The sequence below is a fragment of the Osmerus mordax genome, chromosome 16, assembly GCF_038355195.1.
Source record: "Osmerus mordax isolate fOsmMor3 chromosome 16, fOsmMor3.pri, whole genome shotgun sequence".
NCBI lineage: Eukaryota > Metazoa > Chordata > Actinopteri > Osmeriformes > Osmeridae > Osmerus > Osmerus mordax.
In genome coordinates, this window is record NC_090065.1 from 15662091 (window position 1) to 15679716 (window position 17626).

The window sequence follows — 17626 nt, forward strand, 5'->3', positions numbered from 1 at the left end:
GTGAAAGGGAAACCCTGGGCTCTGGCTTAGGCCCAGATCATGTAGGTGGGCAGCGGTCAACAGGACGAGATGCAGAGACAGAAACCAAAACAGGCCTATTGATTACTCATCAGAAAGTGTTGTCATGAATCATTCATGGAAACCTCCCGCAAATAACACAGAGGGCTAAATAAGTCGATTAGGTGATCGTTATGGGGATGGGTCCACAGGGGAAGATTCCTGGGCATTTATTAAATAGCCCTGGTAATATCAGCTGTTATAATTAACGGTTGTTGGAACATGAAAAGCTCTTTGGAGAAAGAGAGGATGCTCAGTGTAAGGATTAGAGAAGAGCAAGCTAAACAAGTTTCCCCCCTTGAACTTGCAGAACGCTTAGCCAGCCAACCTGCCAGCCAGTCTGGGATGCTAGCATAAAAAATGTGGATGATGACCCGAGAAACACCAAGGCCATAAGGAGACTTAGTTGTACAATTTCCCAGGCATGTCTGTCAAAACCTCCCATTTCAGATTACCAGAACGCTACACAAGCTCACCGTTCTGTTCAAACAGGACTATTTATATCTGACACAGATTGTCAGCACTGATGGGCCTGTGGCCAGGGTGACCCTCTGTCCCCGCTGTAAGTTAGGACCCAACAACCTAGGGGGTGGGGCTCCCTATGAAAACAGTCAGAGGGACAATAAGGGTGTGCATGCACACACACACATAAAGGCGGGCACAACAAACATGGGGACAGTTTGTGACCCAGCACGGTTGACCTCAGCTGGAGCCTAAAAACTAGTGTTTCAATATCCCAGGACAGGGCTGACAGGAATAACGTCATGTCGGAACTCAGAGGGAGAGGCAATGCGTGTGTGTGTGTTGTTGTTGCAGTGAACTGTGAATGGCCTAATTGCAGTGTTGGTCATGTCAGGTGAACTGATGATGTCTGCTATCCTGTCTGGCCAGCAGATATGTGACGTCATATGACGTCATGTGAAGTTATATGACGTCATGTGACGGGGGAGAGAATAATATCAAAGTACCTATAGCAGTAAATGGAAACAGTCTGCAATGCCAATGAAATGAACAGAAAAATAGCCTATATATTAGATTTTTTTTTATAAAATCCTATGCATGTTTGGTTTGTGAGTTTATATTAGGGAGTTGGATGAGTGTGTTTTCTGTGCTGGGTCTCAGCATGCAGGGAGAAAGGACAGCGGGGAGAAAAAGAGAAGGGAGATGACAGGCTGCCTTGGCCTGATTAGAAGCCCCAAATAGAGCCCTCTGGAGGGGATGGAGCTCCACCAGAGACCAGCCTGCAAGCTCTGCTCTTGGAGCACCATTGCAGCGCGTGCAGACACACGCAAACAAACTGGAGCGGCTCTCTGACAGTGAATCACACACATCGCTGGCAGATTACAGAGTGGAATGAGAGTCCCTCCTGTACACAAATACGAAAATAGATGCCGACAGACCTCAAGCTGGAGGAAGTGGGCTTAGCCTGAACTTACCAGCTGAAGAATGTCCTCGTCTTTGGGCATCACACAGAGTTCAAGGAAGGTGTCACTGCAAAAGAACGCGCACGGGTCAATAAACTGGTCCTGGGCCAAAACTACAGCCACCTGATCCTTGGTGAAAAAAAGGAAGTGCTTGTTGTTGATATGACCTCTCACCTGTTCTGGATCAAGCTGATGACCTGGGAGTAGGTTTTACCGATGATGCTGGCTCCGTTCACCTTGACGATCCGGTCCCCTGTGGGACAGCAGAACAGAGGACATAGTTTGAGAGAGGACCACTGGAGTCACGCTGTGCTGATGCCAGGTCTGTCTGTGAGTGAGTGAGTGAGTGAGAGAGGTGTATGTGCATGTGTCTTTGAAGACACATGAACCAAAGGTCTATAGAAGAAGAGTGAGCGGGTGAGAGAGAGAGAGAGGTAGGGGCAGGCAGGCTTGTATCAGTCATCTGATGTGTGTTCACAGTCAGAGAGAGCCTGGGGGTCACCCTGCCTGCAACTACTCACCAGAGTGGATAACTAGCCATGATTATACCTCCTTTCACAAGCTAGCAACTTGGCGTTGCAGGGACAAAAATGGAAGTTAGCCATGGCCATGGCTACAGCTGTAAAGATAGACTACTATGGTGTTGGATGCTAAAGATATCAAAGATGAGACCCTAACAATGTGTGTGTGGTCTAGATGGTTGGGCTCATGTTCCTGTGTTGTGGCTGGGGGCTGGCATGGTGAGGTTGTTTACCTGTGCAGAGGCCTGCTTCATGAGAAGGGCCTCCTTCCTTCACTTGCTTCACAAAGATAGTGTCCATTGGCTCCAGCCTGTTGCGCTGTCGCCCTGACAACAAAAAGAAGACATTAGGTATGCTAATTATGGAAACTAAATTTGAACGATAACCGACGCTCGTTAACGACCATTAACCCTCTCAAGTCTCACACATTTGCCGTGAGACTCACGCATTTCAACCAGTTCAAATGCTCTCCTGCAACACCTTGCATTCCTCACGCTGAGAAGGGATAATTTGCCCCGCTATATACAATTAATGGACGAGGCTCAGGCATAAGGAAATACGTTTTCTGCCGAGTTGAGAGCTGTCTCTACCAGACAATAAGAAACAACAGCACCCCTTCCCTTGCAGTGTTTCCGCTATGTTGATTTTTCCGTGGCGGCCCGCCACGGCTACATTTCTGCCGCCACGGTATCAGAAATAGGACTGTACAAAATTTTAGGCCATCTATCGGCAGTGATTGTTAGAAAGCGTATCGGAGGATTGCACGGACACACGCTTCACAGCGCAGTTGAGATTGCGTGTGTGCGTCCTTGAGAACTGTAGAGCTAAGTCGTATAACTTATGTTGTCAGTTAATTTAAGGCTGTTATTGTATTATAGTTCTTGCTAATTTAAATTAAGTTAACTGGTGATTTTCGTTGTTTGTAGGCAAAATTGCACATGTCGATTCGATAGCGATTGCTGCCCTTGCTCACGTTTGTATTTTAGGTGCATTATTATGCTGAAGTAGTTTTAATTAATAAATAGTGGGTATATTGTTATTATTAGCTACAGAATGCTTAGCCTATCAAGATCAAATGAAGCAGACAGCGTACATGCTTCCGAGTGGCCCCTTAATCGATAGGCTAGGCTACTGACCATTTACAATAACGTCAATTATTAATTAGCAGCATTTATGCCATTTAGAACATACTTTATGATTGTAAGATGTCATTAAGTAGCCTAACTTTATTTCTTTAGGGGAAATAGGACAAAAATATGTGCAATATTACATTAGCTATTAGACTATGACATTAACCTGCTCCGAAATATAGGCTTAGCACTTTGTTTCGGCCGGGGGGGGTCGGACAGACCTGCCCCCACTGCAAAAAAAAATCCTAGAGGAAACACTGCCTTGTCACTAGGGAAGGTGAAAATAGTGACATTGTTGCTAAATTGGCAACACTGTTTAACCGGTAGTATTAACCGGTAAACATTTATCAACAACGGTTACACGGTTAATTTATGAGCATCCCTAGAAGGCATCAGCAACCTGATTAGCCATTTGTACGTGCTAAGTGTGTGACACGTTCACAAGCAAGATTCATTTAATGTGGAAACAAGACTAAAAACAGCCAGGACATCTGTAAGAATGGCAAGTTTGGGTTTACTACAGTGGCCACGGGAGGGCCACCTTCCACAACAAGAAAGGAGGTGGGATTGCTTGGGTAACTCCTGTTTAAAAAACAACTCACACACATGTACAAAAACCCAGAGGAAAACTGCTTTACAGCAATAAACCAGACAAACCCCTAAAAAGTGTGTGTGGGAGGGTGGGGTGGTAAAGAGTGAAGGAATGTATGAAAGAGAGGACACAAAAGCTGAATCTGAGTCATGGCAGGCAAATGGTCTGGTAAAGATTTTTTTATATAAAACAAAAATCTCGACTTTTGTTGTTGTTGTCCCAATGCCTGCCTCAGTGTTGTGGCCCTGAATGGTAATGAAAATTAATTTGTGATGGCAGGCTGTTAATAGGTGGGAAAGACGGAGCTGTGGGGAAATGATCACAACTGAGCTGTGGAAAAAAAAACCTGTTTGTTCATTCTGCTCCTGTCTCCTAGCAGCAGCAGAGGAGAAGAGAGAGACTGAGAGGAAGGGAGGGAGAGAGTGAGCTCAGCTGCACAACTCCCACTCTTTTCTGATAAACAGAAAATCGTCTTCAGGCGCCAGGAAACCTTGGAGCTCAGTCCAAGTGTGTACCGTTCTGTGTGCAAGTGTGTGTTGAGAGTCCACTACAGAAAGCATGGGTATTAACAGTGTAGCTAATGAGGAGCGTCATGGACAGAACAGGTGGCTGGCCCCTACTGTTGATCGTTCTCCTTAAACCCCGGAGCCTCGGTGATAGCAGAGGTCAGCCTTTGTGGACGTAAAGCACAGCAAACAGTCCCACCTCTCACAGCTTCTCAAGCACATTCACAAACCCAGCCTCCTCATCAGTGATGCAATGCCTTATATAACGCCTCAGAAACCTTGCGACAGGCTCCATCTAGTGGTGAGTAGTGGAACTTCATCATTCCTCTTCAGGGATGCAGCCTCCAAATGACAGCATCCTCTGCACTGTCATCATGTTCCTGGTGAGACTATGTCCTATTTAATCAGTCAACACTATTGAAGGCACTATTTATATTTTATTGTCCAATGCAGGGATTTTCTAAGCTTCATTAAGGCTGGAATGATGGCCATTGACTAAACCAGTGCTTACCCTGACTGTCATTATGAAAAGGAGGGATTTGGAAGCCTGATATCTAAATAGGGTCTTTCAACATATTGCTGGGGACAGTGACACGGTTGACATCCTAGGGTTACCTGCCACCTCCACGACTGCACAACAAAGGAACCCCCTTCCAATTGATGGTGTGCATGGCTTCCCCCTGAATCAGCAAACTCTTCCTCCACAGTTACATACCAAACTGTGGCCCCCCTTGTATCAAAGCTAGGATATCCTCCTCCAGGAAACACAAAACGCACAAACCGAGGAATGTATGTTTACAGCCTGAAATCGCAAGTATTGTGACACATGCATTCTGGCTGGTGGTGTATTTTCGGGTGTCACATGGATTTATGAGGCTGTAACCTGAAAACATCAAACGCCCGCTAGCGCATGATTGGGGGGGGGGGACCCGGCCAATAACACACTGACTCACCAACACATGCACCCTCCTAAAACAGCAGCTCTCGTTACGACTGAGGACATCTGGCCATAACCAAAAGTTCTCTACAGATTCTCATACAGTAACACGCTTCCAGTCCATTTATGTTTCTGTGCTGCTATGTGGCAGTTGAGCTACTTCCAGGGTTTTTCCTGGGTCAAAATGGGTCTTCGGTGCTACAAAAAAAAAGTTACCGTGTCACCTTATTAGCAGACATCTATGTATATATATATTTTTTTTTTTACCATTTCATAAATAATGGAGGCTGTGCTGGAGGAAATCATTTTGCTTCCATTAAAATAGATAGGCAATAGTCCAAGCCCCATGGTGCTATCATGTATGGTTCAAAGATAATCAAGGTTTACCTCTTTACATATGCATGAAATATACAACTACTGAAATGTATATCAATAGAATCTAGAACTAACCAGTGGTCAGAAATGGAACACACATTATGAAATTCAAGTTTATCTAACTGTTTATCTAACTATCGAACCCCCAACTGATGAAGTCAGGATTCCGCAGGTTCATAATTGGGTGCTTGCTTAGAAGCAAGCTATTGTTCGCGCACATCACAGTTGCGTCTTGATCAGACAAGAAGACATACTCGATCTTTCTATCAACTCGATTACTATTGATCAAAACAGAACGAGGGTTCGGCTCGTATTAATATTAAACATATTCGCGGACATGCACTGCACGAGAACTTTATATATATTTTCTATTCAATGTATTTATTCCCAGGTGTTTTGCAATTTCCTTCGTGCCTACACTATATATTATCATTCCAGGTTAATAATAGCCTACCAATGGAGGCTGAGTTGGAAATCGTTAATCAAACTTTTGTCAGCATTTTGAGTGGAAATCTCATTTGCATTTGTACAGGTGTATTCGTGCACGTCGGGCTGGCCCTCGCAGCGGAACAACAGTTTACTGGCCGCTCTGTCCATTCGCGCACCTCACAGTTGCGTATTGATCAGACGACACGCTTATCAACTCGATTACAATTGATCAAAACAGAACGAGGGTTCGGCTGTAACCTAATTGAAACATACTATTGATAGATATTCGCTGACCTGCATTGCACGGGTGATGAACACAGCTTCTTTTTTTTTTATCGCTGACTTTTTTTGCCTAACGGTGCGTTAACACTGCAGCGTTTTCTAACGCTCTGCACCGCTTGCCTTCCCACAGTACCCCACGCTCGGGGGCGTGTTGGACAAGTTAATACAGAGTTGTAGTTCTCTAAGGTCACTGTTGTAGTCATGGCCAAGCATGCAGACTTGGGTTCATGTACTCAAAATATCGATAAAAATACCACTTTTACACAACATTTGTGTCAAAATACAGAATTTTTACTAGTGCAAGATTACAGTAGAATACATGTTACGCCACCGGTCACTCAACCAGTCGTTTGTAGGCTGGGCTAGCGATCTAGCAGTGGCACAGAACAGTCACGTCATGTGACGAGACTGAATTTAAAAGTATAAAAACACACTAGGGACACTGACAACATTGGCAACCCTGCAACATGCATTATTGGGTGTGCTCAAGCCTTCGGCGAGAGCACAACCTTTGTTCTCTCACATATATATTATTATTTTTTTTTTTTTTTCTTTTTGCCCCCCTAAAACTCAGTAAATACTTGGCCTACATAGACAACGTAGGTGTCAAAAGTTTCGTCTTGGTAGCGATTGAGTTGCTTCTATTGGAATTTACGTTCCGTTGCATGGTTTAAGCGTAAGTTAAGTTTTTGTGGCGAAAAGTGAAGCTAACGGTGGCTAATTTGCTAGCCACAGTCACTGACGTTACTAACGTCACTGCGTCACTAACGTCACGAAAACACGCGTGACTACCTTTGCCAGAACATTCATTTCACATCTGTTAACTTGGGGGATAGCTAGGCTAACTATAGCTTTACTTCAAGGCAGCTGCAGAAACGCCACAAGAAAAGAGGCCAGGGTGATAACTATTTACTCATTTTACTTTGTGATATGACACACAATTGTGATGTGTAATGTACAATATAAGCTGATATTATTAAGGAAGTACATCTACTTTCGGAAACAGTAGTCTACTATTTCACTGAAGTATTAGCATCATGACATTAGCCTGTGTTTCCCGGGCAACACATACTACAGTGGTCTATGATGTAGCGTTATCTGTTTTCAATCGTTAAAATAAACATTCCTCACATATACATTTTCGTTGTAGGATTTATTCTGACATTAGAAAACGATTTGTTGGTGAAATTACCATTACCTGTGGTTTCAAACCAGTGTAGCTCACTGCAACGCTGTAGCTTACGCGAGACACACTACAAAAACATCTAGCTACAGTACACAGCTGTTTAGGAAGTCAAACGGAGACAGAAAATGTTCGGCACTCCCCTTACTTAAATCAAAAGTCTATCTAACTACTAACCTGAACTTCATTGCCACAGCCTAAACGTTGTCAATCTGTTCATGAAAATAATTAATTTCAGCCTAAACCGTACAACGGAACGTTAAATCCAATTCAACCAACGCAATCGCTACCAAGACGAACACAGCAGTAGTCTAGTACTGTACCGTAGTAGTACAATTTACCGGGGCAGCTTCTCAACACAGGGCTATATCGCATTTTGCGTTGTTACTGACAATGATCGCTACCAGTGAGCTTTTTATGAATGAGCAATTTTCCACTAAATAAATGTCAAGCTTATTTACGTTTTGGGGGGCATATTTTCAGTTAGCAGATGGTACCGTTTGAATTGCGATTCCATCTTCTACTGCCGGGTAACGTCGTAGAATAATCTTCAAAGGGGTTGTTTATTCATGAATGAATGCAATATGAGTAGGCTAAATGCCTGAAAATATCATGAGAAGAGAAAAACTTAAAATGACGTTTAAATCATAGAGATTAGGTCAATTTTTACACCGGTCTGCAATAATGTCACGAAAACACGCGTGACTACCTTTGGCAGAACATTCGTTTCGCATCTGTTAACTTGGGGGATAGCTAGGCTAACTATAGCTTTACTGCAAGGCAGCTGCAGAAACGCCACAAGCAAAGAGGCCAGGGTGATAAATATTTACTCATTTTACTTTGTGATATGACACACAATTGTGATGTGTAATGTACAATATAAGCTGATATTATTAAGGAAGTACATCTACTTTCGGAAACAGTAGTCTACTATTTCACTGACATATTAGCATCATGACATTAGCCTGTGTTGCCCAGGCAACACATACTACAGTGGTCTATGATGTATCTGTTTTCAATCGTTAAAATAAACATTCCTCACATATACATTTTCGTTGTAGGATTTATTCTGACATTAGTAAACGATTTGTTGGTGAAATTACCATTACCTGTGGTTTCAAACCAGTGTAGCTCACTGCAACGCTGTAGCCTACTGTACCCGAGACACTAGTGTGAGTAGCTAACAACAACTCCTCAGCTGTTTAAGTCAAACGGCAACAGAACATGTTCGGCACTCCCCTTACTCAAAAGTCTTTCAGTAGGGAAACTATCTGACTACTAACCTGAACTTCATTGCCACAGCCTAAACTTTGTCAATCTGTTCATGAAAATAATTAATTTCAGCCTAAACCGTACAACGGAACGTTTAATCGAATTCAACCAACGCAATCGCTATCAAGACGAACACAGCAGTAGTCTAGTACTGTACTGTAGTAGTAGAATTTACCGGGGCAGCTTCTCCACACAGGGCTATATCGCATTTTGAGTTGTTACTGACAATGATCGCTACCAGTGAGCTTTTTATGAATGAGCTATTTTCCACTAAATAAATGTCAAGCTTATTTACGTTTTTGGGGGCATATTTTCAGTTAGCAGATGGTACTGTTTGAATCGCGATTCTATCTTCTGCCGGTAAAGTCGTAGAATAATCTTCAAAGGGGGTTCTTTATTAATGAATGAATGCAATATGAGTAGTCTAAATGCCTGAAAATATCACGAGAAGGGACAACTTAAAAGGACGTTTAAGTCATAGAGATTAGGTCCATTTGTACACCGGTCTGCCAAATGTATTCGTTTTGATTCAGCCTGTCAGCTGCCTCTTGCAGGGGAAATGAGAAGACATCATATTTCATTCTACACTTCACTCATATTTTGAGTTGTAAATGAGCAGCAAAAAAAAGATGCTTTTAAATCTATGTAATCTTTATAAATAATAAGTAGGCCCGATGCATTTTTATATAAAATATACAGACCCCTGTGCAACCGACGCAAGCAAGCACACCCTACAATTTCCCCAGAAATTGTACCCTCTCTAGTTAGTTTAATGTAATCTATAAATTCAGGCTCGTCACATTAGTAACTTTGTTCTGAACAAAACTGGGTATGCAGACACATACAAAAGTTTCTCCTCCATCTTTATATTGTAAAACCTAGAAATGTTTTTTATGACCAACGGTTGCTACGTTACAAGAAAAAAGAAACTAATCCGATTGGCCAACGCTAGCGTTTAACACTCTTCATTTACATAAAGTTGAGAAAATCCAACTTGCAACGCTCCGCTCGCCTTCCCACAATGCCCGACTCGAGCGTCAACGCCCGGTTTCATTGAAAATGAATTGGAAGCCGACGCCCCGCTCCACTGCAGTGTGAACGCACCGTTAGGCGCTCAGGATTTGTCATAGGCACTCGAGAAAACGGCTTTGGCGCGCGCCTAAATTTTCTCTATGCAGGAAAAACCCTGGCTTCAGTCTGGGCAGGGATCATCCAAGTTTCTCTAGTAGTATAATTGGACCAATACGCTGTGCTTGTTGGTCCAGAGACGTTCTCAAAAGTTAACAAATCCGTTTTATCTCAAGGGGTCTACTGTAGAAATGATTATTATTGCTATACGTTAGTCCCAGCCAGCCGTCAACAGTGATTCTTTCTAAAGTAATTTCAACTATAATTTAACTAAAACTGTTTTGTGTTTAAACATATGTTGTTATTTATATTGTTATTATTATTGTTATAAAATTTAATTGCAGAGCTCTGGTACCAGTTGTATTTCACCTGACGATACTAAAACCCAGGACCGGTGATGTGGACTTTAAGGCTCTGACTAGGCTCTATGTCTGCTTTAAGGTAGACAAGGTTGTGTCCCACCTCCTTTATTAAAACATGATCGACTTTATTGCTGTGGAGGTACTGATAAGACTTTTCAGGTTATTCATTGCTTCACCGTCCGTAGCAACAGAGTTAATAAAGTAGCTAAATATGCTAGTCTACGTTATCTGAGGCCACTTTTTCAAGTCGTCCTCCCATCCCTCGATAGTAGAAGGCAGAGGTATGATCACATTGTCCTGTTTGAGGTGTACAGGCTGTGTTCCCACATGTTTTATTTCCCAAGCGCTGAAAGAGAATTAGTGTGACGGTTATGACCGTTACTATGGCAATCGCCGGCTACGGAAGTCGCGCCCATAATTCAGGAAATGGATCATGGGAGCTAGGAATAAGGTGGATACCTCCTGAAAGTTCGCAGAGGTAAACAAACTTTTTTACGGTGCCTTGGAGATGGAGCGATTGACCTTAACAATGTGGCATCTGCTCGGCAACAAAGTATAACTGTAGCTCTAGCCTAAACAACCAAATATAGTTTTTGCACAGGTCCGCAAACCCCTTTGTCGCTTCGACAAAGCTGTAAAGAGTTGTTTTGAAGAGTTGCTTGATATGTTGCTTGGAGATGTAGTGACGTCACCAGCGCAAGTGCAGCTGATTGCTCTGACAACATGGCGTCTGCTCCAGATTCGCCGTGTTTGATTCGGGATCTTCCCACGTATTGTTGTAGTATATAAGAAACCAAATGTTTACTCTTCGACAGGTCAGCAAACGCTTTGTCGCCTTGACCTACGGTCTCGGTTAACAAACGTTTTAACAAATCTCTGCCTACAAAGGCGTTTGCAGGCCTGTCGAAGAGTAAACATTTGCAGTTTGTCAGTCACTTCTGGGAAGCAGCCAACTGTCTGTGTGTCTGGGATTATGTCATGGTCAGGCTTCTTACCATCTCCCCCCTAACGGTGCGTTCACACTGCAGCGGAGCAGGCGGCGCGCGCGGAGCGTCGGCTTCAAATACATTTTCCATGAAGCCAGGCGTTGACGCTCGCGTAGGGCATTGTGGGAAGGCGAGCGTTGCAAGTTGGATTTTCTCAATGGATTTTTTACAATTTCAAGATGGAGAAGAAACTTATCGTATGTGTCTGCACACCCGGTTCTGTTCAGAACAAAGTTACGTAAAGTGACGAGCCTGAATTTTAAGGTTACATTAAACTAATAATGCATGGTGCAGGGTTGCCGGCGTTGTCAGTGTCCATAGTGTGTTTTTATACTTTTAAATTCAGTCTTGTCACATTACGTGACTGTTCTGTGCCACTGCTAGTTTGCTAGCCCAGCCTACAAACGACTGGTTGAGTGACCGGTGGCGTAACATGTATTCTACTGTAATCTTGCATTAGTAAAAATTCAGTATTTTTACTAGTGGTGGGCCGTTGTCGGCGTTAACGCGCGTTGACGCGCTGCGACTTATCGGCGATAAAAAAAAATATTGCCGTTAATCTATTCTCAAAGTTGGGTTGGGAGCTGGGTCTATACTACGCAAGCTATGATGACTTTCACCTTGATATTTTAGCGCGGATGTATACCTAGCCGAATTGCACTGTAGGGGGCGAGAACGAGTCTTTGAACCTGTGTGTATGCCTTGTGTATGAAATTATCACATCAAACGTGACGTGCTAACATGGATGCAGCTATGAAGCCGCCTGGTTTGCTTCAGGGAAAATGTATTTTTAAGAAGCTTCCCAATGGAAACCTCGACAAGACTAAGGTTGTTTGCACCTTGTGCTATGCGGAATTAGTTTACTGTAGGAGTTCTTCCAGTCTCAAATACCACCTAAACGCAAAGCATCCCTTAGCTAATGCGGAAGATGCCGGGCCAAGCACTGATGTAGCGCAGGGGAAGAGTCGTCGTCAAACTACGACGTTTGAGTGCAACCGAGGCAAGCCCGTCAGCACAGCTCTATCAGCCAAGCTAACTAATCTAATAAACAGTTAATAAACACAAGTACATCTTATTGAACATAATTTATTTTCATCACCAATTATCATAGTAGAACAGCTTTCTCAAGCAGTTTGTGATGCATTTTGGAAACAGGAGATGAGCTCCTGGTCTAATGCGCCACCTGGCTTGAGAAACCCGTTCTCAAAGACTTACTTTTAGTCATGATTTGGGTAGCACACATATTCTGAATGCCTTCGGCGGAATTCAAATGAGCAATTTTAATCTAGATTAATGCCAAGATTACAGTGAGATTAATCTAGATTTGTAAAAATGTATCTACGCCCACCACTAATTTTTACACAAATGTTGTGTAAAAGTGGTATTTTGATTGATATTGTGAGTACATGAACCCAAGTCTGCACGCTTGTTAATGACAACAACAGTGAGTCAGGGCTCACTGTTGACAGTTCGAATTTTTTTACAAGTACTCGCGCATGTGCGACCTACAAATTTGGAATTTATTGGGTGTGCACAACGTCAGCACACGTTAGCAACGACGCATCGATACCAGGTTCTAGTAAGACAGCGATATCAGCGAGCCCTCAGCATTAGTAGCGTAGCTAAAAGTAGTCTAGGAAAGGTGAGGCAATTTTTCGCTAGGTTCCTACGAACATGTCTTCATCTGCCAGACAAGTGGGTTCCCCTTCGTTCTTTTGGTGAGCTGTCTCATGAGCCCTTCTTACCCGATGTCACGGAGCCGAGCAGCTAAATACTTATTTAGCACTTGCGTTGTTAGCTACTGTATCCCTGCCAGTGTTTGCGCTATTGCTCAGCAAGTGTGGTGTAGGACAGGGGCTCAGCCCCCAATGAGAATGTGACATGAATACAGTGCCTTGCAAAAGTGCTAAAGCCCCTTGCTAATAAATCCCTAATTTCACTGGATAACAATTAATTCATTTATTATTATTATTATTTTTAGGGGTGCTGAGATGAAATTTAGGGGTGCTTGAGCACCCCTAAAAAGGGTATAAAATCGCCACTGGTAGGAGGACTGATTGATAAGTGGGAGTCAGGTGGCTGAGCGGTGAGGGAATCGGGCTAGTAATCCGAAGGTTGCCAGTTTGATTCCCGGTCAAGCCAACTGACGTTGTGTCCTTGGGCAAGGCACTTCACCCTACTTGCCTTGGGGGAATGTCCCTGTACTTACTGTAAGTCGCTCTGGATAAGAGCGTCTGCTAAATGACTAAATGTAAATGTACTGGCAGAGCATCTCAGTATTTTAGGGAGTCAGGTGGCTGAGCGGTGAGAGAATCGGGCTAGTAATCCGAAGGTTGCCAGTTTGATTCCCGGTCAAGCCAACTGACGTTGTGTCCTTGGGCAAGGCACTTCACCCTACTTGCCTTGGGGGAATGTCCCTGTACTTACTGTAAGTCGCTCTGGATAAGAGCGTCTGCTAAATGACTAAATGTAAATGTAAAGTGCATCATACATTAAAGGCATTTAGCTAAGACTTGCATGTACAGTATGTAATGTCACATTAGATAATGTATTTAAACTCAAGCTTGTGTGGTGCCTCGCTGTATATCAGCTGTAAAAATGTCAGTAAAAAAACAGACCCATCTGCAACTGACGCAAGCACACCCCACAATTTTCCAAGAAATTGTACCCTCTCTAGTTACATTAGTAATTGCATTGCAGTTCGATTTTTAAGGTGTGCCCCAAAATTTTCTGCTTGCGCTCCTAAAATTTGCTCAGTCAGGTGCTACGGTGCTCCTAGTAAAAAAAGTTAGTCTAGAGCCCTGCCTTAGAGAACTACAACTCTGTATTAACTTTTCTAACACGCCCCCGAGCGTGGTGTACTGTGGGAAGGCAAGCGGTGCAGAGCGTTAAAAAACACTGCAGTGTGAACGCACTGTAAGTACGTGTCCACTACAGCGTTTGTGCCCTACGCGAGCGTCAACGCCCCGTTTCATTGAAAATGAATTGGAAGCCGACGTCCCACGCCGCCCGCTCCGCTGGACACGCACCATAAGCAGTGTTTCTCCTACCATTATATTAGGGGGCCCCCCTGGAAGGTCAAGTATTTTATTTTGTATATATATATATATATATATATATATAGCGCCAGATTACAAAATAAGTCATTTGAGGTTACCTTTCCTTTAAAACAGGTCTATAGCTTGCTCTTTTATATAAAAAAAAAAATGGCCTTACGTTAGTTATCTTATTTACACGACGGCATGTCATTTCTGTCTCTACATGGTCGGGCGACCATGTCTCTACATGGTGTGTGTGTATGTGTGTGTTTGTTTGTTTGTGTGTGTGTGTGTGTGTGTGTGTGTGTGTGTGTGTGTGTGTGTGTGTGTGTGTGTGTGTCCAAAGCTGTAAACCTAGGGGAAACACTGCTATGGGTCAGGATCCTGGGGTTTTTCCCCAAATATTGTCAATACTCTTTCCTTGGTGTCAGTTTTACATGTAGTTTCCTGATATTTAATAAATAAACATTTAAAAAGACATGTTGGTATAGCCAATCGTTTACTTGGCCACCTGCTGACAGTACAATGCATTTTGGAACGGACCTTAAGAAGCCCCTGTGAGAATAAACTTCTAGGAGAATTGGTTAGCTACAGCTGGACTAGTTCCAGTGTCGGCAGCCTCCCTAAGGCCAGCCCAGACTAAACACAAAGTTTAAACATACAAACAACCACTGAGAGAGCAGCTCTGTTCTGCTGCACATCAGATTGGGCCCTGAAGCCTGGACAATTAACAACATTGCTTGGCTGCATGACAGCGTCAAACATGCAAAACATCTGTCAGTGTCAGATGACAACTGCATCACGTCACATGTAAAACAAAACAACCTAAAAAATACCTTTTACCGTTTTTACGTATAAATATACACAACCACAAAATACAGAGCTGACAATCTCCCGAAACACAAAAACTTTTGTTTTGTGGAGGGACAGGGACAACAAAGAGTGGTTGAACTGAGCGGTGGGTGCAGGACAGTGACAGGTGGTTCTGGCCAAACCCCATCACACCTCACCCTAAAACAGTTGATGCTTTGTTCTGAGTAAATGAGGAAGGCACACAGCGACCTAATAGATGCAGGAGGGGGAACATGATACTAAGGGGGAGGCATGGCACTGACTTTGCAGTAGTGAAAGACAAGCAGGGGAGGGAACAGTGAGAACAGTCATTCAACATACCTCTGCGGCCACGCTCTTCCTCCTAGAAAAAAATTAAAATAAGACAACATGAGGACGTGAGTTTCTGATGTCAGAATTTAAATATTTACAGATGGGATGCAGACACCAGGTGACCCATCAGCAACTGGTAAACAGCTCATAAAAGGAAGGCCCCATGTATCCCAGAAAGTTTGCTTGGTCTTACCAGGTAGGGCTGGTGTACGGCCGACTCTGGGGGGTACACAATAAAGTGTCGGAGTGTGAAGCCGAAGCCCTGAGCGGTGCGGCGCAGGAGCAGGGTCTTAGGTCCCGGCCAGGAGAAACACTCCTCATCCTCTGGTAACACGCCGGGGACGTGCTCCCCCCCATTACTCCACTCTGGAGGGTCATTCTACCCAACAAGGACAGGGAGGGACAGAGGGAGGAAAATAATTGATCAGTATTCAGTGTTACATCATCTTCAGTTGCTCAAATCACTTCTGACGTATTCCTGCCTAACTGAACGGTAGAAGATCTGTCCTTGTAGTCTAAACCAAGTCTGCCAATCATAATGTTACAATGTTGTTGGGCTATTTAAATATCACAATGCAGATTCACTGGTAGGCAGCCAGACCCCCTGACAGCAATCAGTACAGAAGGAACAGCCAGTGGGTGAGAACTGTCTCATCCGTATGTCCTGTTTCCACAGTCAAGTTGTCATAGCTCTGGTAACTTTTAGGTTACAGTGATGTCAGTTCTGACACCCACCCCTCTGTTAAAAGTCTATAAATAGACTCACACCTTGGTGGTGGCATAGAACTGACCCTTTCCCTGTAGGAACTTTTATGGGGGGGATTGAAAAGGAAAAAAAAAGACATCTCACTGTCCAACCCCAAACCTCACCCTCCACCCCTCCTCTCTCACTCCCTCGCCCTCAGCTTCACCCACAAAAGAGAGGAATGTGCTGAGCCTGCAGTTAAGCCAACACTGCCTGGGGTAAGTGAAGCGAATGTGATTATGAGTAGATGAAAATGAATTTGCATTGCTACCTACCATCCTAACTGAGCTGGGCCCAATTTAGACAAATTAATTTAGACAAATTGGAAGAGACTACACCACTTATCTATACCAATCCTCCACAATCCACACTTTATATCCACACTCTGTGGAAATAGAGAATGTAGGTGACTAGTTGTTATTAAAATATCACAAGGACTTCTCCTTTAATGGTTAATTAGCCTTTAACACGCTGAAACATGTCCTTCTGTCATCTCACTGTATACCTTTTACAGTTAGTTATGCTAAAGGAGTGCCAGGCAAAAATCCTTTTGGTGGTTTAAAAAATAAATAACTTACGGTAGGTTTCAGTACTTTCAATGTGGTAGCCTATTTCCAAGGATTTCCCTTGGTAATGAGAGAGGTAGGAAGGGGGAGAAAGAAATGCAGACTGGGAAACTGTTCTCCAGGTGTAGCTAGCAGTGCAGGATGTTGGTGGGAACTAGCTGAACAGGTTTGTGTCTGTCTGACCTGCTGAAGCTGCATCAGAACACCAGCACCTTCCTCTTGTACCGTCTGTGTGTGCGCGCGCGTATACATTTTTTTCCAATCCTAAACCTCCACTTGGTCTGACGCCAAACAGTAATAAGAAAAAAAACAGTTTCACAGTTTGTGTCTGAATACCAAGTCCCCACAACGAATGTTTGGATGCCAGGGGAGTATGACATTCTTATGGGGGTATGTGCGCCCCCCCTGGGGCTGACCTTTTATCTTCAGATGGTGTTTGGAAGAAAAGGTTGGCTGCTGCGGCCCATGTGTGCCTGGCAGGGTTCCCACTGCGACATGCAAGGTTCATTTCTGTGGTGACAGACCCGGCCAATACATTCCAGGTCTCACCACCTTCCTCTCCACCCTCTCTGCCCTCACGTCTTCCCCTCTCTCGCCCTCGCCCTCTCTCTCTCTATCCCTCTCCTTCCCTCCGTTTCTCTTTCAGTCTCTCTTTCTCAGAGTCAGTCTTAGCCGAGACAATGTGTCAGGCACATGTTAATAAGCAGATGCAGGACGGTCAACAACAGAGTAGAGGAAATACCTTTCCAGAGAAACACTTCCAGAGAAACACACGCACACAAATGCACGCCACCAAACATCCCTGGAAAAAGTCAATCATACAAGTGCACAAATACACATGCAGTTCTCAGTTCCTCTCTCAATCACCAGAAGGCCTCAGCCCTGTGGTGTTTGCGCTGGGTGGAGTACACCCATGTTATAGTAAGCCG

The 17626-nt window shown here is 43.8% G+C and overlaps 1 protein-coding gene across 1 annotated transcript in view; it reads right to left on the bottom strand.

Moving 5' to 3' along the window:
• The window catches only part of arhgap21b (Rho GTPase activating protein 21b), a 47038-nt gene that overhangs the window by 23182 nt on the left and 6230 nt on the right, over nt 1-17626 (bottom strand). The window contains exons 3-7 of the mRNA XM_067253141.1: nt 15580-15765; nt 15396-15417; nt 2236-2328; nt 1656-1734; nt 1494-1548 (exon numbers count right to left, since the gene is read on the bottom strand). Of these exons, the coding sequence (XP_067109242.1) occupies nt 1494-1548; nt 1656-1734; nt 2236-2328; nt 15396-15417; nt 15580-15765 (435 nt within the window). The remainder of the gene's footprint in view (nt 1-1493; nt 1549-1655; nt 1735-2235; nt 2329-15395; nt 15418-15579; nt 15766-17626) is intronic.